Here is a 27,038-nt window from a genome sequence, read left to right on the forward strand (position 1 = left end):
TGTAACTGTTCTTGAACTTGGTGGCGTGAGCCCTGAGGCTCTTGTACTTTCTACCTGATTGCAGCAGCGAGAAGAGACCGTGGCCTGGGTGATGAGGATCTCTGAGGATGGATGCTGTTTTCCTATGACAGCGTTTCACTTAGAAGTGCTCAATAGTTGGGAAGGTTTAACCCGTGATGTACTGGGCCAAATCCACTACCTCTTGTAGGATTTTCCGTTCAAAGGCATTGGTGTTTCCATCCCAGGCTGTGATACAACCAGTCAATACAATCTCTACTACACATCTATAAAAGATTGTCAAATTTTTTGATGTAGTACCAAATCCCCGCAGACTCCTAAGGAAGTAGAAGTTCTGGTGTGATCTCCTGATCTTCAAGTCAAGTCAAGGGCTGTACATGGTGACATCTACATGGTTTGATAATAAATTAACTTAGGATCCTATTTCATCTGTTCCCAAGTAGTCAAGTCAAGTCACTTTTTATTGTCATTTCAACCATTAACTGCTGGTACAGTACACAGTAAAAACGAGACAAAATTTTTCAGGACCATGGTGCTACATGAAACAATACAAAAACTACACTGAACTACATAAAACAACACAAAAGCTACACTAGACTACAGACCTACCCAGGACTGCATAAAGTGCACAAAACACTGCAGGCATTACAATAAATAATAAACAAGACAATAGGCACAGTAGAGGACAGTAGGTTGGTGTCAGTCCAGGCTCTGGGTATTGAGGAGTCTGATAGCTTGGAGGAAGAAACTATTACATAGTCTGGTCGTGAGAGCCCAAATGCTTCAGAGCCTTTTCCCAGATGACAGGAGGTAGAAGAGTTTGTATGAGGGGTGTATGGGGTCCTTCATAATGCTGTTTGCTTTGCGCATGCAACGTGTGGTGTAAATGTCTGTAATGGTGGGAAGAGAGACCCCGATGATCTTCTCAGCTGACCTCACTATCCTCTGCAGGGTCTTGCGATCCAAGACGGTGCAATTTCCGAACCAGGCAGTGATGCAGCTGCTCAGGATGCTTTCAATACAACCTATGTAGAATGTGGTGAGGATGAGGGGTGGGAGATGGACTTTCCTCAGCCTTCGCAAAAAGTAGAGATGCTGCTGGGCTTTCTTTGCTATGGATTCTCCGCCAAGTGAACACCAAGAAATTTGGTGCTCTTAACAATCTCTACCGAGGAGCTGTCGATGTTCAGCAGGGAGTGGTCGCTCCGTGCCCTCCTGAAGTCAACAACCATCTCTTTTGTTTTGTTCACATTCAATGACAGGTTGTTGGCTCTGCACCAGTCCGTTAGCTGCTGCACCTCCTCTCTGTAAGCTGACTCATTGTTCTTGCTGGTGAGACCCACCACAGTCATGTCATTAGTGATCTTGATGATGACCTTTCCCACAATAAACTAAGTCTGTGCTGACTTCCTGAAAGCATCACGACTTTCAGAATCAAGTTTAATATCAAGTGTGTCATAAAATTTGATGTTTTGTGGCACCAGTACATTGTAAATAATAATGATAAAAACTATAAATTACAATAAGAAAATTATGACATGCCTTATTCTCATTGTCAGCATTAAGGACAAGACACAAGAGCTTGAAGACTCACACCCAACAGTTCAGGAACAGCTTCTTCCCCTCTGCCATTAGATTTCTGAATGGACACTGAACCCATGACTTTTGAGGAAAAGATTCAAGCTTCAAGATTTGAGATTGTTTATTGTCATTCAACATCCACAAGTGTAAAAGAGAATGAAATGATTGTTACTCTGGATATGATGTAACATAAAAACAAAACACAATAAAAAATTATGGACAGTGAACCTATGAAAATCGAGGCATGAAGACTGCAATTAGCGGGGCACTGTCTACGCCACCCTGAGCTACCTACCAGCCTAGTCATCACATGGGAGGATGAACCCTAGGCGCCCTCCCAAGACTATGGTCAACATGCTCATAGAAGATAGCGACGTGGCTAATGTAGATGAATTGAACACACTGATGAGGGAGAGGGAGGAGTGGAGAGTCCGTCATCATGCCCGATGCCAGCCCCCTAGGCCTGAGTCAACGTAGTAGTAGTAGTAACCTATGAACTCAGTAGTTTTCCCTCTCTTTTTGCATTATATTTTTAACTTAAATAAACTGTATAGATGTTCCGCCTCTGCCTGTAAGGAGTTTGTACATTGTCCCCATGACTGCTTAGGTTTCTTCTTGGGGCTCCAGTTCCCTCCCACAGTCCACAGATGTACCAGTTGGTAGGTTAATTGGTCATTGTACATTGTCCTCTGATTAAGCTATGATTAAATCAGGGATTGTTGGGTGGCATAGCTTGAAGGCACAGAAGGACTTATTCTGCATTGTATCTCAAATAAATAAATAATGTGTGTGTGTGTGTGAGAGAGAGTGTGTGTGAGTGAGTGTGTGTGTGTATCTGTGTGAGTGTGAGTGTGTGTGTGTGAGTGTGTGTGTCTGAGTGAGTGTGAATGTGTGTGAATGTGTGTGTGTGTGTGTGTGTGAGTGTGTGTCTGAGTGAGTGTGAGTGTGTGTGTGAGTGAGTGTGTGTGTATATGTGTGAGTGTGAGTGTGTGTGTGTGTGTTTGTGAGTGAGCGTGTGTGTGTGTGTGTGTGAGTGAGTGTGTGTGTGTGTGTGTGTGTGTGTGTGTGTGTGTGTGTGTGTGTGTGTGTGTGTGTGTGTGTGTGTGTGTGTGTGTGTACCATTATGGTTGCCCGCCTTTCCTGAGAGGAGAAGCTTGAGAAAGCAGAAATGGGTCACTTCTTTGGGACCTTGCTGCATTATGAATCTGGATTTTCTGAGGCTGGGCCTGTCTGGTAAAGGGCACACACAGAATGCTGGAGCAACTCAGCAGGCCAGGCAGCATCTTTGGAGAGGAGTAAACAGTTGATATTTCCAGCATCTGTAGAACCTCCTGCGTTTGTGGAAAAGGGCAGTCAGCTTGCAGATGTTGAGAGAATGGCACAACATCTCATGTGCAATTGACAATGATTTAAATATGAAAGATTGGCTTTATTTGTCACATGTGTGTCGAACTAAACAATGGGATGTATTTGCTTTGTGGCAACAACCAACACAGCCTGAGCTATGCTGGGGCAGCCTGGAAGAGTTGCCCCTGGAATGGGGCAACATTAGCATACCCACAATCCACTAACCCATAAGACCAGGAGACATGGGAGCAGAATCAGGCCATAAGGCCCATTGAGTCTGCTCCGCCATTCAATCATGGCTGATCCTTTTTTTTCTCTTCTCCTCAACCCCAGTTCCCGGCCTCCTCCCCGTAACAATTGATGCCATTTCCAATCAAGAACCTAACAATCTCTTCCTTAAATGCACCCAAAGACCTGGCCTCCACAGCTGCATGTGGCAACAAATTCCACAAGTTCACCACCCTTGGCTAAAGAAATTTCTCTGCATCTCTGCTTTGAAAGGGCACCCTTCTATCCTGAGGCTGTGCTCTCTTGAACTAGACTCTCCCACCACGGGAAACATGCTTTCCACATCTACTCTGTCCAGGCCTTTCAACATTCAAAAGGCTTCAATGAGATCCCCCTCACCCTTCTGAATTCCAGCGAGTACACACCCAGAGCCATCAAACATTCCTCGTATGATAACCCTTTCATTCCTGGAATCATCCTTGTGAACCTCCTCTGGACCCTCTCCAATGCCAGCACATCTTTTCTAAGACAAGGGGCCCAAAACTGTTCACGATATTCAAGGTGAGGCCTCATCAGTGCCTTAAAAAGCCTCAGCATCACATCTTTGCTGTTAGATTCTAGAGCTCTTGAAATGAATGCTAACATGGCATTTGCCTTCCTCACCACCGACTCTACCTGCAAGTTAACCTTTAGGGTGTTCTGCTCAAAGACTCCCAAGTCCCTCTGCATTTCAGATTTTTGGTTTTTTTCCCTGTTTAGAAAATAGTCATCACATTTATTTATACTTCCAAAGTGCATGACCATGCATTTTCCAGCATTGTATTTCATTTGCCACTTTCTTTCCCATTCTCCAAAACTGTCTAAGTCCTTCTGCATCCTACCTGTTTCCTCAACTCTACCTGCCCCTCCACCAATCTTCGTATCATCTGCAGACTTGACAACAAAGCCATCTATTCCATTATCTAAATCACTTATATACAGCATAAAAAGAAGTGGTCCCAACACCGACCCCTGTGGAACACCACTAGTCACTGGCAGCCAACCAGAAAAGGACCCTTTTATTCCCACTCACTGCCTCCTACCAATCAGTCAGTGCTCTAACCATGTTAGTAACTTTCCTGTAATACCATGAGCTCTTAATTTGGGAAGCAGCCTCATGTGTGGCACCTTGTCAAAGGCCTTCTGAAAGTCCAAATATACAACATCCCCTTTATCTATCCTACTTGTAATCTCCTCAAAGAATTCCAACAAGTTTGTCAGGCAGGATTTTCCCTGAAGGAAACCATGCTGACTTTGTACTATCTTGTCCTGTGTCACCAAGTACTCCATCACCTCATCCTTAACATCTTCCCAACCACTGAGGTCAGGCTAACTGGTCTGCTTTCTGCTGCCTTCCTCCTTTCTTAAAGAGTGGAGTGACATTTGCAATTTTCCAGTCCTCTGGCACCATGCCAGAGTCCAATGATTTTTGAAACATCATTTCTAATGCCACCACAATCTCTAACACTACCTCTTTCAGAGCCCTAGGGTGCAGAACATAATCTGCATATCTTTGGAATGCCCATATGGTCATGGGGAGAACAGACAGTGGAGGGCATCGAAACCTGATCTTCCACCGATGCTGGAAAGTGTTATGATAACTGTTACACTACCATGTTGCCCAACAGACTTAGATATTGCCCTCCAAATATTCCCAGCTGTATCAACTGTGAAGCAGGTGTGCACATTTTCAACTTCCTGAGTGTCAACATCTCTGAAGATCTATCTGCAGTTACAAAGAAGGCACGACAACTGCTATATTCCACTAGGTTTTTAAGGAGAGTTGGCAGGTTGCAAAAATAAATTTCTACAGATATACCATGGACAGCATCCTAACTGGTTGCATCGTCATCTGGTATGGAGTGGCCACAGCACAGTTTTGGAAAATGGTACAGAAAGCTGTTATCTCAGGCAGCTCCATCATGGGCACTAGCCTCCCCAACATTGAGGACACCATCAAAATTGTTTTAAGGACTCCCATTACCCAGGACCCCAATATTATGTCCCCTTTGTATTTGCCATTTTCACCCTAGGAAAAAGTCTCTGGCTGTTCACTCTTTTTATACCTCTTATAATTTTTATACACCTCTATCAAGTCACCTTTCATCTTCCTTCGCAGCAGATAGAAAAACTGTAGCTCACTCGATCTATCCTCAGAAGACATGCTCTCCAATCCAGGCAGCATCCTGGTAAATCTCTGCACCCTCTCTAAAGTTCCCACATCCTTCCAATAATGAGGTGACAAGAACTGAACACAATATTCCAAGTGTGGTCTAACCAGAGTTTTATGGAGCTACAACATTACCTCTTGAACTCAATCCCCCAACTAACGAAGGCCAGCACATCTTACACCTTCTTAACCAACCTATCAACTTGCATGGCCACTGTGAGGGATCTGTGGATGTGGACCCCAAGGTCTCTCTGTTCCTCCACACTGCTAAGAACTTTGTACTCTGCCTTTGATTTGGTGGAGTTTCTTCCCATACTTTCAGATTCTTGCAAGGAGGATGAGAGATGACTTGATAGATGGTAAGAGGCTTAACGAGAGTGACTAGCCAGCTACTTTTTCCCAGGGTGGTAATGGTTAATACATGAGGGCGTAATTTAATGGTGATTGGAGGGAAGCATAATTGGGGTGATGTCAGAAGTTTCTTTACAAAGAGACTGGCAGGGTCAGTGGTAGAGCCAAATCCATTAGGGACCTTCAAGAGACTCCAAATGTGGTCTGACTAGAGTTTTATAGAGCTGCAACATTAGCTCTCAGCTCTTGAGCTCAATTCCCCAACTAATGAAGGCCAATACTCCACAAGCCTTCTTCACCTTATCAACCCTGCTTCCTTACAGCCCATTACACTGCTGGTTTCCATCTTCGTCTGTCCTTGACCATACTGTTGCACACAGATATAAAAGGATTTTTCTTTGCTGTTTCCGTAACAGTTTTGTTTGACTAGTTAGAGTTGTTAGCCCTGAGCTGAATGTCTGAAACTGGAGGATTGGTAGACCACTCTTAGTCTGGCCTCTACCCTTTGACCTGTTTGGCATGGGTGACCCCACCAAGGGTCAAAGTGCAAGTCCCTGACTCCAGCCAGGGTCATTGAGGCACACAAGCCACCAAACTGTACAACAAGGTTGTGTTCCTCTTGGAGGCTATCAACTTTTGTGGCAATTTTAAGGAATTAAGCAATCAGGCATGTGACCCGTCTCTCACTACCATAGTCAGTCTTGTCCTGTTTTCTGAAGATTGTGCCTCCTTTGAGTTTTTCCGGCTCATTCCCTTCCATGGAGCGCTCCGGACATCCTATACCTCCTGCACCTTTATGATTCAATAAGATTTATCATTTTAATAAGAATTGTACTTCTTAACAAACTCATATGATTTTCACACTCACTAGCAGAAAGCGGTATAACAACTAAACTAACAGTTTGTCACCTTTTTCACTTTTCACTGGCTAAGTGTTAGCACATTACCCACATGATGTAATTGTTTTAATTATGTAGCCTAGTAACAAATTAATTCTTATGTAAGGAATATCTTATCTATAAAAGTGATCGATTTATCCAGAGGTGCCATTTTGGCTTCTTCTCTTTATTCTTTTGTCTCAGCATTGTTTCTCAGCTCTTTATTTAATTTGCTCATGATCCGTATGTTTGTCTGTACCCTAAAATGAGTTGAAATCTTAGAATTAAGACTGCATTCACGATTCAAGTTCATTTATTATCAAAGAATGTATAAATTGTACAACTTTGAGATTTGCTTGCTCACAGGTAGCCACAAAGCAAGAAACCCAAAAGAACCCAATTAAAGAAAAAAAGAATAAATAAAAATTTAAAAAAACATTTGATGCACAAGAGAAAAAAATACAAATCATGCAAACAATTGAAGCGAACAACAGCCTTCTGAACCAAAATTGAGCCCTTAGATCTGAACCCCAGATCAGCCCAGAGTAGACCCAAAGCCTCACTTATCAATTTGTCATATTAGCAGGCATGGATCACAGCAGCCCGGGCATTCTCGTCATTCTTGAGTCCTGGATGAACTCTGGATCAGAAATTAAACAGAGATCCAACAGTAGGCTATGGAGAGCTTCTTTGTGGTGCCATTAAGAGATTCTTCTCTAATTTCTTCCAGCCTCTTTTCTGTACGCTGGTATTTTGGGGCCAAGATGTAAGAGATGATAGAGTAGGTGATGTAGTCACCAGCCAGGCAATCATCTAAACCGGTTAGGCCGTGGGTGACACAGACATCCTTGTGGTTCCTCACTCAGACGTTAATATACTGTAGCAGTACATGGACAAGAGATGTTGCCATGTGTCTCATCTCTCAGATGACAGGTTGAATGAGGTTGCGGTTGTGGGTGGAGGGATTTTTAATGAATCATGTTCAGTAAATCAAGTAATAAGGATAGAGGTTACTGAAGATAATGAACTCTAACAGCAGTGCTGCTATAAAAATATATTGAGTGACATGTCCAGTACACACATATCCTAAAGTTCAAAGTAAATTTATTATCAAAGTATGAGTATATCACCATATATGACCTGGAGATTAATTTTCTTACAGGCATTCACAGCAGAACAAAGAAACACAATAGGATCAATGAATACAATAGACAATAGGTGCAGAAGTAGACCATTCGGCCCTTCAAGCCTGCACCACCATTTTGAAATCATGGCTGATCATCTACTATCAATACCCGGTTCCTGCCTTGTCCCCATATCCCTTGATACCCCTATCCATAAGATACCTATCTAGCTCCTTCTTGAAAGCATCCAGAGAATTGGCCTCCACTGCCTTCCGAGGCAGTGCATTCCAGACCCCCACAACTCTCTGGGAGAAGAAGTTTTTCCTTAACTCTGTCTTAAATGACCTACCCCTTATTCTCAAACCATGCCCTCTGGTACTGGACTCTCCCAGCATCTGGAACATATTTCCTGCCTCTATCTTGTCCAATCCCTTAATAATCTTATATGTTGCAATCAGATCCCCTCTCAATCTCCTTAATTCCAGTGTGTACAAGCCCAGTCTCTCTAACCTTTCTGCGTAAGACAGTCCTGACATCCCAGGAATTAACCTTGTGAATCTATGCTGCACTTCCTCTACAGCCAGGATGTCCTTCCTTGATACTGGAGACCAAAACTGTACACAATACTCCAGGTGTGGTCTCACCAGGGCCCTGTACAAATGCAAAAGGATTTCCTTGCTCTTGTACTCAATTCCCTTTGTAATAAAGGCCAACATTCCATTAGCCTTCTTCACAGCCTGCTGCACTTGCTCATTCACCTTCAGTGACTGATGAACAAGGACTCCGAGATCTCTTTGTATTTCTCCCTTACCTAACTTTACACCGTTCAAATAATAATCTGCCTTCCTGTTCTTACTCCCAAAGTGGATAACCTCACACTTATTCACATTAAATGTCATCTGCCAAGTATCTGCCCACTCACCCAGCCTATCCAAGTCACCCTGAATTCTCCTAACATCCTCGTCACATGTCACACTGCCACCCAGCTTAGTATCATCAGTAAACTTGCTGATGTTATTCTCAATGCCTTCATCTAAATCGTTGACTTAAATCGTAAACAGCTGTGGTCCCGATACCGAGCCCTGTGGCACCCCACTAGTCACCACCTGCCATTCCGAGAAACACCCATTCACCGCTACCCTTTGCTTTCTATCTGCCAACCAGTTTTCTATCTACACACAAACAAAGACCTGAAAACAACCAATGTGCAAAATAAGGCAATCCATGCAAGTACAAAAAATACAATAAATAATTATGTAAATAAATAATATTGAGAGCATGAGTTGTAGAGTCCTTGAAAGTGAGTCCATGGTTGTGGAATCGGTTCAGTGTTGAGGCGAATGAAGCTATCCACGCCAGTTCAGGAGCCTGATGGCACTGACAGCAAACAAAACTACTACTTTATTAATCACACGTTTTCTGGAAAACGATCACCATAGTCAATAGCCTGTAACTTCCCTTTCAGTTCCCAGCTGTACAAACTGGCATTTTAGCAGTGGGAACTGACGTCTCGAAGGTGCTGGACAATTGCAATGTGGTGTGCACGGGCCGAATCGAGGCGGTGGGACCTGGTCCCGAAAGCGAGGAATGAGCAAATGTATGGTCACTGCTTGAGTGGACTTGGAGCCAATTTGAACTGACGGATCTGAGGTGAGGTGAGCCAAGGCAGCAGGGCCCGGGTCCGAGAGTGAGGAACAAGTCGAGGTTTAGCCAATTTAAATGCCAGGCCAGATTGAAAAAGTCACTCTGGTGGGGCCGGAGGCAAGGGACAGGTGGATGTTTGGGAGGTTTACCTATCTCGGTGTTGAACTGAGCTTGTAGCCTATAACTAATGGGCTCCAGATTGGCTGAGACTGGCTTCGCGGCCGTGAGCTCACTCCTGTGAACTTCAGTTCTGAATGTTATCTTCTTACAGTTTGTTATCTGATGATTTGTTTTTTGTTTGCACATTTAGTATTTGACTGTCTTCTTTTTTAATGGGTTCTATTGAGTTTCTTTGTTTTGTGGCTGCCTGTATATAGAGTTGTATATAGTATACATCCTTCGAAAAGAAATGTACTGTGTACTTTGAACTTTGATGGCTGAAGGGTAATAATTTCTCCTGAACCTGGTGGTGTGGGTCCTGAGGCTTCTTCCCGATGGCAGCCGTGAGAAGAGGGCGCGGTCTGGGTGATGGATCTTTGATGATGGACGTTGTTTTCTTGTGTCAGCACACCTTGTGGATGTGCTGAATGGTGCTGAAAGGTATGTACAGTCACATTCGATTGATGAAAGCTAATATGGAGGATGAGGCTGGTTAAAGAATTGTAGTCAAAGTCAGGTTTATTGTCATATGCACGTACACACACATGAGTGCAGAGGCTGTCGGAGGGCTTTGCACTTGGGAGATGGCTCGCTCGTTTCTCTCTCTCTCAATGGGGGTTGAGCACACTCAACCGGAGACATCCCGTGCACCAAATACCGTAAGGTGTTGTGGGCGAACTCATCCCACATCAAATGGCTGCACCACTCATCCGGTCCTTCTGAGGTCAGGCATTTCAAGGTACGTTCTGAATCTTGGTTGATCTGCCCCGTCTGGTCGTTGGACTGTGCGTGAAACCCAGTGGAAAGGCTTGCCGTTGCCCCAGTCAGCTTACAGAAAGCCTTCCAGGAAAGTGGTGAGAATTGTGGACCATGGCCTGAGACAATGTCCACTGGGTATCTGTGGACCATCTGTGGTCCAGGACAATCTTGGCCACATCCGGCACAGAGGGTAGCTTCTCCAAGACAATGAATTTGCAGGCTTTTGAAAACTAATGAAAAACCACCATGATGACTGACTTCCCCTCGCAATGGTGAGAGACCCGTGGAGGTGTGTGCCCGAGGTCTTTTTGGAACCAGTCGGGGATGGAGGGGCCCTTGTTCTGGGCACACGCCTCGTTGCCTGCATGTACTGCCAAACTTTTCTTGTCATTCCAGGCCACTAACACCTCCTCTTGATAAACCCAAGGGTCTCGGCAATCCCCGGGTGTGCGGTCATTCTTGACGAATGCCTCCATTGCAGTAGCTGGGACCGGACGGGACTAGGGACAAGCAGCCAACCCAGAGGACTGTTCTCGGGAATCTCCCCTTGCGCTTGGTCCTTGTGATCGAGAGTGTTGATTCCCCAACAAATTGGCACTACCACCCTGGCTTAGGTAGTGCCACTCCTCACATTCCAGTTCATCAAATGGGCAGGACAGGACATCTGGCTTCTGGTTCTTAGACCTTGGTCAATAGGTCAGGATGAAATTAAACCGGTTAAAAAAAGAGCAGCTGGCCTGCCTGGAATTCAGCCTCTTGGCCAGGTTCTCATGCTCAGTCCCAAACTATAAAAAGGTTCTTGGATCCCGCCAGCCAGAGAAGCCATTTCTCCAATGCTAATTTAACAGCGAGAAACTCCTGGTTCCCGATGTCATAGCTCCTCTCTGCCGGGAATAGCCACCCAGAGAAGAACGCACACGGATGCAGTTTACTGTCCAAAAGGTGGTCGTTCAGACAAGACGGCACCTACTCTGATGTCTGAGGCATCCAATTTCACAATGAAAGGAAGGTCCGGGTTAGGAGAAACCAAGATGGGAGCTGTAGTGCACTGCTGTTTAATCTCTGCAAAAGCAGCCTCTGCTTCAGCAGTCCAGACAAAGGGGCCCGTGGATTCCTTAGGGCCGCCAGCGGACCTGCCACCAAGCTGAAGTTCCTGACAAACTTCCGGTAGAGTTTAGCAAACCCCAGGAATTGTTGGACCGGTTTGGTATTGGATGGTGGTGGCCAGTCTCTGACTGCCTGGGTCTTGGTAGGGTCCATCTCATGATTACCATGAGAGATAATGAAACTCAAAAATGAAACAGTTGCCGCATGAAACTTGGACTTCTCCAACTTGACGTAAAGCCCATGGGCTAGAAGCCTCTTTAGAATTTCTCTGACATGAGCGATGTGCTCCTCCATGGATTTCGAGAAGATTAGGATATCATCCAGGTAAACAAAGGCTTACTAATGGAGAGCATCCCGGAGCACATCGTTTATAAAGGCTTGGAAAATGGCTGAGGCATTCAAAAGGCCAGTGGGTAGTGCACTTGAGGTGCCCTGTCAGCGTACTGAATGCCGTATTCCACTCACCGCCCTCCCTCATACAGACCAGATTGTAGGCACTCTGGAGGTCTAATTTTGTGAATCCTCTCGCCTCTAGGAACTCCTCCAAAGCCGTATTCATAAGAAGAAAGGAGTAGTGATTCTTGATCATTATGAGGTTTAATCCCCTGTATTGGATGCAAGGGGGCAGGCTCCCATTTTAATTCTGTACAAAGAAAAAACCTGTGCTAGTGGGTAAGCTGGAGGGCCGAATGAAGCCTATGACAAGAGCTTCCTTTATATATTCCTCCATGGCGCTTCTGTCTGGGCCTAAGAGCACGTGCAAACAACCCTGCAGAGGACATGCACTGGGCAGCTGGTCTATGGCACAGTGCGGCCTTTCCCTCACTGAAGACCTCCTCTACGTCCTGGTAAACAGAGGGGATTTCAACCGGTTTGGGTGTTGCTGTCTCCTCTGGACCTCCCTTTAAGGATGACTACTGAACCTTCTTTGGTGACAGGATGATGCGACGGGTTTCAGAGATCTCTCTCTGAGCTCACAAACTTCATCTGTGCAAACAGTGGCCAAATCAGGGTCCGGCTGCCCGTCTGTGTGCACAGGCAGTGGCAGTGAGGCTTTACAGAGGGTTCTCGCATCACTGGGAAAGTGGGTGATTACAGTATCGGCGTGAAGGAGTCTTTCCCTTCCTTGAGACCTGGCAGCTGGTTCCCTTCAGCCTAATGACAAGTCTCCCAGACTGCTTGGCATCTCCTTGGTCTTCCCCTGACCTAGAAGTTCCCTCTCTCTAGTTCCTGTGGGATTCCGACTGAACTGTGTCAGGAATCGCACTGTCCTGTTGGCCAGAACTAGCTTGTTCGCTCTTGAGGACTGGATTAGGCTCCAGAAGGTCTCAGGCTCCCTTGCACCGAAGCCTGCCAGAGAGTCAGGGTGTCGGAACACCAGACTGTAAACAAAGTCTCTTACAATGTCTGGACCAAGCGATGACTCTCCCCTCTCTCCAGTCCATGGATGGGCTACGCTGGGACAGCCAAGGGTACGTGAGGATCGGGGGATGAGTGGAGAGCCGATAATGTAGAAACTCATGTCTTCCACACGATCCCCTTTCTCCATCTGTAATTCTACAGTTTGTTGCTGAATCTGCCCAGAACCTAGTGGGCAACGACTGGCTCAACTCTCGCAATGGTATGTCAAGCCGACGGATGGTTTCTAAATCCAGAGAGTTACCCGCTGCCCCCAAAACCCTGACCTGCCTCAAGTTCTTACCCCAGGTGAACTCCTCCTTCAGCACATGACCAGGATCCATGGGATTGGGTGTAGTGGCTGCTACTGCCACAGTCCTCCCGACACTCAGCAGTTCCCCAGCTGGCTGCAGCTTCGGACCTTTGGCCCGCAGGTGACCTGCTACCCCACAGTAAAAGCAGCATTGTCTCCGACGCTGGGATCTCTCATCGGCAGAGAGTCTAGTGCAACCGACCTGCATGGGTTCGACTGGATCTTGCGCCGGCAACGGACTGGTGATGGCCTGAGGTTAGGGAGTGAAGCTGATATGTGCAGGGACCGGGCTCGGACTGGCTCTCTTTGACCACCTGAAGTGATCCCACTTTCGTTTTGCCAGACGATTATCAAGACAGATGGATTGGTCGATGAGAACCTCCAAGTTTTCTGCTGGCTCCCCCAAGGTCAAGGCATCCTTCAGTTCATCTTGGAGTCTGTGGCACTATAATGTGGCCAAGGCCTCCCTGTTCCAACCACTCTCCTGGGCCAAGGTTTAAAATTGGATTGCATAGTTGGCCGCTGACTGTCACCCCTGTTGAATCTTCATTAGGCGGTCTGACGCTCAGCCGGTTGGTTCAAGAATGGTTGAAGGGAATCAGCTGCTCTTGAACCCCTCAAAAATGTCTACAGATGTACTGTGAAGAGCATTCTGACTGGGGGCATCACCGTCTGGTATGGGGGTGGTGGGGTGGGGTTCTACTGCTCAGGATCGAAAGAAGCTACAGAAAGTTGTAAAATTCGACAGCTCCATCGTGAGTACTAGCCTCTGTAGTGTCGAAGACATCTTCAAAGAGTGGTGCCTCACAGAAAGGTGGCATCCATTATTAATGACCCCCATCACCCAGGACGTGCCCTCTTCTCATTGCTACCATCAGGAAGGAGGTACAGAAGCCTGAAGGCACACACTCTATGATTCAGGAACAGCTTCTTCCCCTCTGCCATCTGATTTCCAAATGGACATTGAACCCATGATCACTACCTCACTACTTTATTATTTCTGTTTTTGCACTATTTTTAATATAACTATTTAATATACATACATATATTTACTGTAATTCATTTATTTATTTGTTTTTCTATATTTATCATGTATTGCATGGTACTGCTTCTGCTGAGTTAACTGATCTCATGACATAAGCTGGTGATACCATGATTCTGATTCTGACTTGGTGGTACATAAAAAAACAGAAATTTATAGCACATTACAGGCTCTTCAGCCCACAATGTTGTGCCGACCATGTAACCTACTCTAGAGACTGCCTAGAATTTTCCTAGCACATACCTCTCTATTTTTCTAAGCTCCATGTACCTATCTACGAGGCTTTTATAAGACCCTGTTGTATCTGCTTCCACCAACGCTGTCGGCAGTGCACTCCACACACCCACCACCCTCCATGTGAAAAACTTAACCCTGACATCCCCTATTTCCAAGCACCTTAAAACTATGCCCCTTCGTGTGAGTCATTTCAGCCCTGGGAAAAAGCCTCAGGCTATCCACATGATCAATGCCTCTCATCATCTTATACACCTCTCTCAGGTCACTTCTCATCCTCTGTTGCTCTAAGGAGAAAAGGCCAAGTACACTCAACCTATTTTCATATGATATGCCCTCCAATTCAGGCAACATCTTTGTAAAATCCCCTCTGCACTCTCTCTATGGTATCCACATCCTTCCCGTAATGAGGTGACCAGAACTGAACACAGTACTCCAAGTGTCTTATACAGCTGTAATATTACCTCATGGCTCTTCAACCCAATCCCATGGTTGATGAATGCCAACACACCATATGTCTTCTTAACAACACTGTCAACCTGCGCTGCAGCTTTGAGCGTCCTATCGACACGGACCCCAAGATCTCTCAGATCCTCCACACTGCCCCAAGATCTCTCAGTTCCTCCACACTACCCCATGATCTCTCAGATCCTCCACACTGCCCCAAGATCTCTCAGATCCTCCACACTGCCCCAAGATCTCTCAGTTCCTCCACACTGCCCCAAGATCTCTCAGATCCTCCACACTGCCCCAAGATCTCTCAGTTCCTCCACACTGCTCCAAGATCTCTCAGTTCCTCCACACTACCAAGTCCCACTAGTGGTTTGGGACTTGAGGCTTCAGTACCTCCTGCACGATGGTAGCTGACAGAAGAAGTTTTCCAGCATCATAGAGATTGCTTGGAGAAAGTCAGAAGAGGCCATGCTTGGTGCATAGATGGCATTGAGCAGAAATCTTCAATGCAGAGGAGGGTTCACAGAAAATTCATGTGGAATAGTAAACCAAGATGGCTATCTGAAAAGTACACTTATCTTGATAGAACAAGTTCTGTGGGGGCATTGAATTGGTCTTCCAGGTTCCCGTCAGTTAAGCCATCAGATGACACGCTAGAAGTGACAACGGCCACGTGTGTGGGCAAAGGGAGTTAAAATAGAAGTTGAAAGTAATGAATGGGTCAAGAAGATCCACGAAAGTGGGGGAGGTTCAAGTAACTGAGAATGAGGAGGCACTTGCAACTGATGATGTGGTTAGATTGGGAATGGTGAGATCAGCAAGGAAAGCACCCTGGACTTTGGCTGCAGAGGGAGGGTGACGGGGATTTTCAAAGAAAGAGATGAGGATGAGGTATTGGTAATTGCCTCAGATTTAATTTGCAAGTGAACTTCAGTTAAATTAATTAGTTAAATTAGTTGGTTCCTTAAGGTTGTTCTAGCTGGTGGTGAGGTGGGGGGAGGGGTTAGTGGGGATCATACCTCTTAAATTCTCCAGTGGAGTGTGTCTCAAATAGCCTCTGACAACTAAGTCCAGCTCCTGGCCTTCACGTGTGCCTAAGTTACTAAGCCTGGCCGAACTGTTTCTACTGACAGGAGAACGTGCAAAGGTTGGTTACTGGTACCTTAAAACCGTCGCTTTGGACAGATGGGGCTTGTCAGCCGTGGTCGGCAGCTCATCGAGGAGAAGGAAAACTCTGATCTCAAACCTCCCACTGCCTGGCAGCTCTACCCGCTGACGGGGGAGGCTTTGGGAGTAAACCCCGAGGGAAAAGTCCGGAGCTGGAGTCGCTAAGGCAATCCTACGTTGAGTTCAACTCTGACTGGCAAATCCTGCGATGCCGCTGGTGCTGAACCGTATAGATCTCCGCCATTCCTCTGGATTCATCAGATGCACGGAGAGGAGAGTCTGCTACATGGGAAACAGATTGCTCTCCATATCGTTCTGTCCTGGCTTGCGTATCACAAAGACATCTAGGACGCAACTCCCATGGTCGACCCTGATCAATGGAGGGTCTCCGTTAAATTAATTGCATTAAAGAAGGCCTGGAGCTGTATACAGTCAGCTTTCGTAAGGTCAACAGTGTTTGCTGCTTAGAAACCATTATAAATCAGGCCTAACCATTTAAATTCCTTTCCCCTTTTCCCATTCTGATATGGCGTCCTCTACTGCCACAATGAGGCCACTCTCAGATTGGAGGTTCAACATCTCATATTCCATGTGGGTAGCCTCCAAACTAAAGGCATGAACATCAATATCTCCAGCTTCTGGTAATTTCTCAACCATCCTCCTTCTCTCCTCTTCCTTTCCCCATTCTGGCTCCTCTCTTCTCCTCACCTGCTTATCATCCCTGGTGCCTCTCCTCCTACCCTTTCTTCCATGGTCCACTCTCTTCTCCTATCAGATTCCTTCTTCTTCAGCCCCTCACCTTTTCCACCTATCACCTTCCAGCTTCTCACTTCATCCCCCCCCCCACCTTCACCTTCCAGCTTGTACTCCTCCCCCTTCTCCCCATCTTCCTTTTCTGGCATTTTCCTCCCTTTCAAGTACTGATGAAGGGTCTCGGCCTGTTTCGTAGATCCTTTCCGTAGATGCTCCCTGCCCTACTGAGCACTGTTCCCTCTTAACCGCACGGGTACGTGGCCACAAACTAACTAAAATGCCCCCCCCCACACATAGCCTTTGTTGCTGCAGAGCTGGAATAAAGACAGACGAAAATAAATTTACAAAGCGTACAAGATTTTCTTTGGTGTACTTCATTTCGTTATACCCTTCAATTAATAAATAAAACGAAAAGTATGAAATCTTTCAATTTTCATTCTAAATATTCATAGCATGCATATTACAAAAAAAAAAGTGCCACTCAGTTTTCAATCCATGTAGAAATTTCCTGTTCAGAGCAATGATTCAGAGCAACTGTGAAAAAATTATAGGGAACATTGTTGCTGATTTCCTCCCACTTCCTTCCAGCCTCTGCAGAATCCCTTGTAATTATGAATCAGCTGGTTTTCTACAACAATCCCATATTTTACAGACTAGCATTAGTCTTTTAAAATTTCAAAGTTCAAAGTACATTTATCATCAAAGTATGTATACGTTATACAAACTTGAGTTTCGTATCCTAACAGACAGCCACGAAACAAAGAACCCAGAAGAACCGGTAAAAGAAAGGAGGCCGTCGAGCACTCAATGTGCGTTAGTTTGTGGATTTGTACACATCATGGGACTGGAGCTTTCAGCCCTGCATCACTAAAAAAAGAGTCTGGGATTACTAACGCAGCACCACCCATCCAAGTTGCAATTGTGAACAGCTGCTGCAATGAGCTGTTCAGGCTGGTGCGCGGAGACAGACGGTATTGGGCTCCAAGGTTGGTAAGGGCATCTGAACTAGTTAATTGTTCTTTAATGAGGGTCACTAATCGTTTAAAGTTCCTTGTGTTTTTTTCTCGAGCCACTCACTCTTTGTGATGCGGTCCCCTGGTGCTTTCTGTTAAGTTCATTTTGATATAGGCTCGAGGACTCTGCGCTACTTGTATTATTTAAGCAGACGCCTGATTAGAGCTAATCGCAAGGTCCTAGTTCTGAGAATGTTACATCTCATGGTGTTGCTTGGCCAATCCACTGATATTCTGTTGGAATCCTTATGATAATCTCTGGTCACCATCTCTACAATGGAGTCTGTCGTTTCTCTGCACTTGGGTTCTGACATTGCCAGCGCACATCGTGACCGGTATGAACATTGATTTTTCCATTTTTTCCCTCTCCCCCTTCTCTATTCTTCCTTTCCCCACTCTGGCCACCCTCTGACCTCTTCTTCTCACTTGCCTATCACCCCCCCCCCCACCCCCAGTGCCTCTCCAACTTCTCCTTGTCCCATGGTCCACTCTCCCCTTCTATCAGGTTCCTTCTTCTCTGGTCCTTTCCCTTTTCTGCCTATCAGCTCCCAGGTTCTTATTCCATCCTCTTCCCCATCCACATGGCTTCACCTATCACTTTCTAGCTTGTCTTTCTTCTCCTGTCCCAACTTTCTTCCTTTGGCACCTTCTCCATTCCTTTCCTGTCCCAATCAATGATCTTGATCCAAAACACTGCCGGTTAGTTCATTTCGATAGATGCTTTTCGATAGTTCCTCTAGCATTTTGCACGTGTTGCTTTGGGTTTCCAATATGTGTTTGTGAACAGGTTGTCCTTGTTTCTGAGGGGAAATTGCTTTCTGACTAGAACTGTCACTTCTGCTGCGAGGAATTCAGTGATGTTCCGACTGTGGGACATACTCAAATGTGCAAAGGGAGGAATTCTGAACAATCTTACACAGAAACAGAGATAGCAGACAAACTGCTGGGAGATGAAAGTCCGCCAGCTTGCGCTGTATTAGGTACACCTGCTCGTCTAATCAACCAATCACATGGCAGCAGCTCAATGTATGAAAGCGCGCAGACATGGTCAAGTGGTTCAGTTGTTGTACAGGACACAACAAGAGCATCCACAACCCCTCCAAACTCGTTCCCCTGGCACAACAAAATGGAAAAACCACAGGCAAAAAATAGAGAATTAGACAGAAATAGTCCACAGTCTTTCAACGCAATTGTCCAAGCCATAAATGCAGAACCACAGTAACATCCTCTGACATCACCAACATCATCAAAAGAGAGGGACACCACACAACCTCAACGAGGCCTATCTGCCAGCCATGGCAGGCCGCACTGCAATGTGGTGTTCACAGACTCCTTCTCTGGCAGCAATCAAAAGGCAGGCAGACAGTTTTTGCCTGCCTTCCGCTTTCGCCTCGATGTCTCAATCTTCCTTGACGCTTCAACCGGTGATTCATGGAAACAAAATGGAGTCTTCCGATATGATAATGTCCAGAATTTACCGACCTTTTCCGCTGCCGACTTCCAATGTGGTCTGGCATATGTTCACCCACTGTCCCCTTTCTGAGTCAACAATTTGTTGTTTATTTTTACTGAAGTTGAGAGGGAGAGAGAGAGAGAGAGAGAGAGAGAGAGGGAGAGAGGTTGTTGTGGCATCACTCATCCAGGTGCCTCTCTCACTTGTGACTTGTCCAACAACAGTGGTGTCATCAGCCAATCTGTATATGTTTGTTTTATAGGATAATGAGAGCAGATGGACTAAGGTGTCGGGACATGTAACACACACACACTATGCTGGAGGAACTCAGCAAGTCAAACAGCATCTATGGAATTGATTAAATGGTTGATGTTTTGGGCCGAGACCCTTCTTCAGGACTGGAAAGGAAGGGGGAAGGCACCAGAACAAAGAGGTAGAGGGAGGGGAAGGAGGATAGCTAGAAGGTGAAGTCAAGCAGGTAAGAGATGAAAAGGCCTAGAGAGGAAGGAATCTGATAGGAGAGGAGAGTGGACCATAGGCGAAAGGAAAGGAGGAGGGGACCCTGGGGGAGGACAGATGAGAAGAGGTAAGATGTCAGAGCGTGGAATAACAGAAGAGAGGAGGGGTGAGGGAAAGTTATTTTTACCGAAAGGAGAAATTGACATTCATGCCATCAAGTTGGAGGCTGCCGAGCTGGAATATAAGATGTTGCTTCTCCACCCTGAGGGTGGCCTCCTCTTGTGCCAAGATGGGGCCATGTTGGAAAAGGAATGGGAATCAGAATTAAAATGTATGGCTTTTGGCAGATGGTTCGGAAGTGCTCAACAAAGTGGACCCCCACCCCCAATTCACAACAAGTCTCACCAATGTAGAGGAGGCCTCGCCAGGACTACCAGACACAATAGACGACCCCAACAGATATCCAGGTGAAGTGTTGCCTCACCTGGACTGTTTGGGGCCCCGAACAGAGGTGAAGGTGGAGATGAATAAGTAGGCATAGCACTTTGGCTGCTCGCGGTGATTAAGTGCCAGGAGGTATGCAAATGCTTGAAGGCAGAAAGCCACTTATGATACAAACAGAAAAGGAAACTAAGATGGGATCATTGTGTTTGTTATTGAGTCATAAAGTCTACAATAAGCCCAGATCAAACTATCTATGATAATCGCTCTCCTCAGATACCACCTGACCGGCTGGGAATTTCCAGCAATCTCCTTTTGGTTTCAAGTTCTAGCAACCGCTCTTTGACTTCAGTTCACAGCTTGATGTGTTTACTTATTTATTTAGAGATACAGCGCAGAATAGGTCCTTCTAGTCCTGCCCAGTAATCCCCGAGTAACCCTAACCAAATCATGGGAAAATTTACAGTGACCAATTAACCTGTTAACCAGTACCTCTCTGAACTGTGGAAGGAAACCCACTCATTCCACAGGAAGGACGTACAGAGACCCCTTACAGACGACACCAGGATTGAACCATGAACTCCGACTCCCCGAGCTGAAATAGCGTTGTGCTAACCGCTACTCTCCTCCAAGAGGGTCGTTGGGTTTGGAGGCTTGCGTGCCTCAATGACCCGGAGAGGTATGTTGGCTGGAGTTGGGGCTTTATGCTTTGGCTCTTGGTCGGGTCACCCATGCCAAACAGGTCAAAGGGGAGAGGCCAGACTAAGAGTGGTCCAGCGGCCCTCCAAGTTTGGGGTTCAACTCAGGGCTGAGAACCCTAACTGGTCAAACAAAACTGTTACGGAAACTCCTTCTACATCTGAGTGCGACGGTATTCCTGAGCCTCCACCCGGGACTTGCATGACTGACAGTGGTGAAAACCGAGAGGAAGCTACCGACACGATGAAGGAAGCCCTGAACACCACCAGAGATGGAGGACCTTCATTGCTGCCCTAAATGCCAGCAGTGTAACGGGCAAAAGGAGAAGAAGCAGAACCACGATTCTACTGTGGCGTCCATTTATTCGGTGTCTTACCCTCATTAATCTGTAAACCAGCTGACTCTGCAAATGGTGGTACACCTCTGCAACCTATCAGATATTCCATTTGTTCGGTTTACACCCCACAGTTTCCTGCTCTGCTCTCTATGCTTATTTTAATGAACGGCCATTGACCTAAAATGGTGTTGTTTCTCTATCTATCGCTGGTGAGTTTTCCTGTCATTTTCTGTTTTCATTTTTGGATTTGCAACATCCACAGTGTTTCTTTTATTTTCAATTAATCTTTCCCATGTTCTTCCTGTGACAGGCACACCAAAACTGCAAATAGTACTTGAGCAATTTCCCAAATTATGAACACAAGAGATTCTGCAGATGCTGGGAATCTAGAGCAATACACACAATGTGCTGGGGGAGCTCAGCAGGTTAGGTGGCATCTATGGATGGGAATAAACAGTCGATGTTTCAGGCCAAGACAATTCACCTTCCCATTTAAAATTTTCCATTTTAATTCCACAGCCCGTTCACATTCCAACATAGAGTCATAGAGAAGTACAGCACAGAAACAGGCCCTTCAGCCCATCTATTCCATGCCAAAACCATTTAAACTGCCTACTCCCAATGACCTGCAACTGGAGCGTAGCCCACCATAACCTCGTAATCCATGTACCTGTCCAAACTTCTCTTCAACGTTGAAAGTGAGCTTGCATGGACCTCTTGCGCTGGCAGCTCATTCCAGACTCTCTGAGTGAAAAAGTTTCCCCTCATGTTCCCCTTTTCACCTTTCACCCTTACTTTGTGATCTTTGGTTGTAGTCCCACCCAACCTCAGTGGAAAAAGCCTGCTTTCATTTACCCTATCCATACCCCTCATAGTTTTGTATACCTCTATCAAATCTCCTCTCAATCTTTGATGTTCTAAAGAATACAGTCTTAACCCATTCCCTATAATTCAGGTCCTCCAGACCCAGCAACATCCTCATAAATTTTCACTTCCCTCTTTCAACCTTGTTTACATTTTTCCTGTAGGTAGGTGACCAAAGTGGGACACAGTACACCAAATTAGGCCTTACCAACGTCTGATACAACTTCAACATAACATCCCACCTTTTGCATTCAGTGCATTGATTTATGAAGGCCAATGTTCCAAGATCTTTCTTTGCAACCCTATCTATCAGTGAAGGACATGTCGCACCATGGCCCCCTCTACTGCCATGATGAGGCCACACTCATGTTGGAGGAGCAACATCTCATATTCCTTTTGGTTAGTCTCCAACCTGATGGCATAAACATCGATTTCTTTAACTTCCTGCAATTTCTGTACCGTACCCCTTCTCTCTTTTACCATAAGACCATAAGACAAAGGAGCAGAAGTCAGCCATTTGGCCCATTGAGTCTGCTCCGCCATTTTATCATGAGCTGATCCATTCTCCCATTTAGTCCCATTTCCCCGCCTTCTCACCGTAACCTTTGATGCCCTGGCTACTCGGATACCTATCAATCTCTGCCTTAAATACACCCAATGACTTGACCTCCACTGCCACCCATGGCAACAAATTCCACAGATTCACCACCCTCTGGCTAAAAAAATTCCTTCGCATCTCTGTTCTGAATGGGCGCCCTTCAATCCTTAACTCATGCCCTCTCGTACTAGACTCCCCCACCATGGGAAACAACTTTGCCTCATCCACTCTGTCCATGCCTTTTAACATTCAAAATGTTTCTGTGAGGTCCCCCCTCATTCTTCTAAACTCCAAGGAGTACAGTCCAAGAGTGGTCAAACGTTCCTCATTTTTTAACCCTCTCATTCCCAGAATCATTCTAGTGAATCTTATCTGAGCCCTCTCCAACGTCAGCACATTCTTTCTCAAATAAGGAGCCCAAAATTGCACACAGTATTCCAAGTGAGGTCTTTCCAGTGCCTTATAGAGCCTCCACCATCACATCCCTGCTCCTATACTCTATTCCTCTAGAAATGAATGCCAACATTGCATTCCCCTTCTTCGCCACCGATGAAGAATTTTCCCTTCCCCATTCTGGCTGCCCTCTTACCCCTTCCCTTCTTACCTGCTCATCACCTCCCTTTGAAGCCCCTCCACCTTCTTCTTTCTCAAAAGACTATATATATTCACCCTTTTTATGCCCTTCATGATTTTAATCACCTCTGTAAAGTCACCCTTTAGAAGGATGTCCTCGCCTGCCCAACCTCTCCCTATTACTCAGGTGCTCGAGCCCTGGCAGCATTCTCGTAAATTATCTGTTCCTCCTTCTGACTAAACTTTTGGTTCTTAGTAACATCGAACAGGACATTTTGTTTCTTTATCCAGAAGAGCAGAAATAAGTAGAGTTAAGATGAAATATATCTTCACAAAGGGCCAAAATGAGTCAACGGTTTCAAAGGTGCATTTCATGTCAGAGAAATGTATACAATACATACATCCTGAAATGCTTTTTCTTCACAACCATCCATGAAAACAGAGGAGTTTCCCAAAGAATGAATGACAGTTAAATATTAGAACCCCAAAGTACCCCCAGCTCCCCTCCCTCCTATGTGTAAGTGGCAGCGAGCATGATTCCCACCCCCCTCACTGGCGATAAAAAGCATCAGCACCCTTCATGAGCACTGAGGTGTGAGCAAAGCAACAGCAAAGACACAGACTTGAAGTTACCCCAAAGACTGTGCGTTCACCCGGTATTCGACATACCGCAGGCTCTCTCTCTCTAATAAGGGAGAAAGGGGTGTCTTTGTTTCACAGCGAGAGGGGAGACGTAACAAACAGCTCGCTGGTTTACGATGTTGAAAGTCCATTGCATCACTTATTCTGAGCTCTGTGCCCAAAGATCTCAGGTCTCTGGGCACAGAGCCAAAGATCTTCCGGCTCCCACAACACACCGGTCTGTCAGGACACCGACCTTCGATCCGCCCGTCTCCAGAGCCCTGAGATCCTAGGCCTCCAAACTCTGAGGCTGAGCCCTCGGCATGTCGTATAACAGCCAGTCGTGAAATCACGAGAGTGGGTCCCATTCCCGCAAAGAACCGAAGTCAGCGTGTAACTCCAGGTCAGGGTCTTCAAAAGAACCCTGAGAGGGAAAAAGGGAAAAGCCCTTTATAGCTGTTCCAAAGATGCAAGCAAAGGAGTCGCCGTTAGGCGCCATCTTGACTAAGCTCCGCCCTTTGGGTGATGGTGGATTGTCTGTCCATGTTACACCCTCTAAGGAATACACACTAACAAACACCTTGCTGGAAGAACTCAACAGCATCTGCGGAAGGAATGGAACTGTCAACGTTTCAGGTCAAAACCAGGGGGAGATTGGCAGTAGAAAGAGGGGGTGGGGAGTGCTGGGACAGGAGTCCACGGTGATTGGTGGACTGAGGAGGTGTGTGAGATGGCGAGCGTACTGTGCCAAGTAGGGGAAGTGAACAGGGGTTGGAGTTGGGAGACGGAGGAGGGCGAATGGTAGCTGAGGGCAGACAGAGAGAGAGAGAGAATCGGGGAGTGAAGTCTAGAGACGGCTACTTCTTGAACACAAAGTCAAGCAGGTAAGCATAGATGTGGAACCATTAGGGGATGGATGAACGTCAGTTGGAATGAGAGCCAGGTTGAGGGGAGAGGGAAATGTGTGTGTGTGTGTGTGTGTGTGTGTGTGTGTGTGTGTGTGTGTGTGTGTGTGTGTGTGTGTGTGTGTGTGTGTGTGTGTGTGTGTGTGTGTGTGTGTGTGTTTATGCGTGTGCGTGTGTGTGTGTTTGTGCATGTGCACGTGTGCGCTCGTGTGTATGCGTGTGTGTGCTGTGTATGTGTCTGTGTGTGTGTATGTGTTTGTGTGTGTGTGCATGTGTGTGTGAGTGTGTGCGTGTGTGTGTTCGTGCGCGTGTGCGTATGTGTGCATGCGCACGCACACGCAGTAGACAGATAGCATCAGGAGGGGGAGCGACCAAAATGAGTGAAGGGGAGGGGCTTCTGAGGGAAAAGGGGCAAAAATGGAAGGATTGGAAAAGGATCAGGAGAGGGAGAGGGGAGAACAAAGGGTAAGGCGTGGTGGTGATGTGGAAGGCTACCTAAAACTAGAGGACTCATTATTACGAAGTTGCACTCCACCAATAATACACCTGCTTATAAACTCTTCTCAGGCTTCCAGCCGGGTACAGGTATGGACTATAACCGCCATTTCAATGACAATGGCAGAGCTTGTCATCGTAACGTCAGTTATAATTGATACCTGTATCCAGCTGGAAGCCCGAGAAGAGTTTATTTGTCCTATATGCCAGGAAAGCACTAGATCCTTAATGTACCCGCTTATTTTAATCTTATATGTTATATACTCAGGTCTATTTGCAATTTATTTCAGATGGTTTGTATAACTCTAAGTTATAGTACAAACAGGCTGTATAACTGATGAGCTGTATGACTGTTTATCTGACACAGTGCATAACTGGGTTATACACTCAGTGTACATACCAGTATAAGGACACCTGTACACCTGCTCTTTAATGCAGACGTGGTCAAGAGGTTCAGTTGTCATTCAGACCAAATGGGGAAGAAATGCGATGTAAGCCATGTTGGACCATGCAGTGACTGCTGGTGACACACTGGGTGGTTTGAGTATCTCAGAAACTGGGACTTTCATGCACAACAATCCCTAGAGTTTATAGAGAATGTTGAGAAAAACAGAAAACATCCAATCAGTGGCAGTTCTGTGGGTGAAAATGCCTTGTCAATGAGAGAGGTCAGAGGACAATGGCCAGACTGGTTCACGCTGACAGGAAGGCAACAGTAACTCACATAACCACACGTTACAACAGCGGTGTGCAGAAGAGCATCTCTGAATGTACAACATGTCGAACATTGAAGTGGATGGGCTACAGCAGCAGAAAACCACGAACATACACTCAGTGGCCACTTTATTAGCTATATGGGTAGTTGGACAATGGATGTATAATAGTCAATATGAGTAGGAGGGAAGATGTATGAGGTGGGAAGTGTACATCACTTGAGCTGTGTGATATTTTGGCTCTATAACAAATATCCAGTTCCATAAGCCTTTATGATCCAACCATCCCCATCAAAGTTGGAATATTGAACAGCCTAGAAGGAGTGGACTCACCGGCTGGTGGTGTACTAGCATCAGCACCAGAGTTTGAGGGCAATGGTTCAGAGTTCGAACCCAGCCGGCTCCTTGCACGCTTTCCATCCGTGCTGGGTTGAGCATTGAGCTACCAACTCGCCCTTGTATAAAAAAAACAGACAAATGCTAAGGAAATGGCAAAAATTGCACCACAAGGCATGGGAAGGAACAACGCAAGATAGAGTGGAAGTGGAGAGGATGTTTCCTATAGTGGGGGAGTCTAGAACACAGACTCAGAATAGAGGGACATCCATCTAGAACAGAGATGAGGATGAATTTCTTTAGCCAGAGAATTCATGACCACAGACAGCTGTGGAGTCCAAATCATTGAGTATACTAAACAGGAGTTTTTGTTCAGTAAGTGCACCAAAGATTACGAGAAGAAGGCAGGAGAATGGGGTGGAGAGGGATAATAAGTCAGCCATGATAGAATGGAAGAGTAGGCTCAGTGGGCCAAATATCATAATTCTGCTCCTACATCTTAAGGTCTTATGGAAGTTGAATTTTCAGTGCTTCATAACATGACATTTACTCCATCAATATTATGATGGCATAGATGATGCAGAAGACGAATCTCAGAATTGTACACATTTATTATCAAAGTAATGCACCTTGAAATGAATCTTTGAACGTTGAACCTTAACTTTTAGTACGTTCTAAATCCATCTTGTTGATGTTGTTGGATTGGGCTGTAGAATAGTTACTATTCTTGTAGTTCAACTTTCTTATACACATTTCTGTTTTTATA

General features: G+C 45.8%; 1 protein-coding gene across 2 annotated transcripts in view; it reads right to left on the reverse strand.

The window, feature by feature from the left end:
* LOC140719176 (ferritin heavy chain B-like) overlaps positions 1-27,038 on the reverse strand; it is a 137,014-nt gene that overhangs the window by 56,254 nt on the left and 53,722 nt on the right. Inside the window, exon 1 of one of the 2 annotated variants that reach the window (XM_073033601.1) lies at positions 26,270-26,358. The exons of the other annotated variant lie outside the window; for it this stretch is intronic. Coding sequence (XP_072889702.1) covers positions 26,270-26,356 — 87 coding nt within the window. The 5' untranslated portion in view covers positions 26,357-26,358. Of the gene's footprint in view, positions 1-26,269; positions 26,359-27,038 lie in introns of those variants that run through there. 2 annotated transcript variants of the gene reach the window in all.

This window comes from Hemitrygon akajei, chromosome 31 (assembly GCF_048418815.1).
Source record: "Hemitrygon akajei chromosome 31, sHemAka1.3, whole genome shotgun sequence".
Classification (NCBI taxonomy): Eukaryota; Metazoa; Chordata; class Chondrichthyes; order Myliobatiformes; family Dasyatidae; genus Hemitrygon; species Hemitrygon akajei.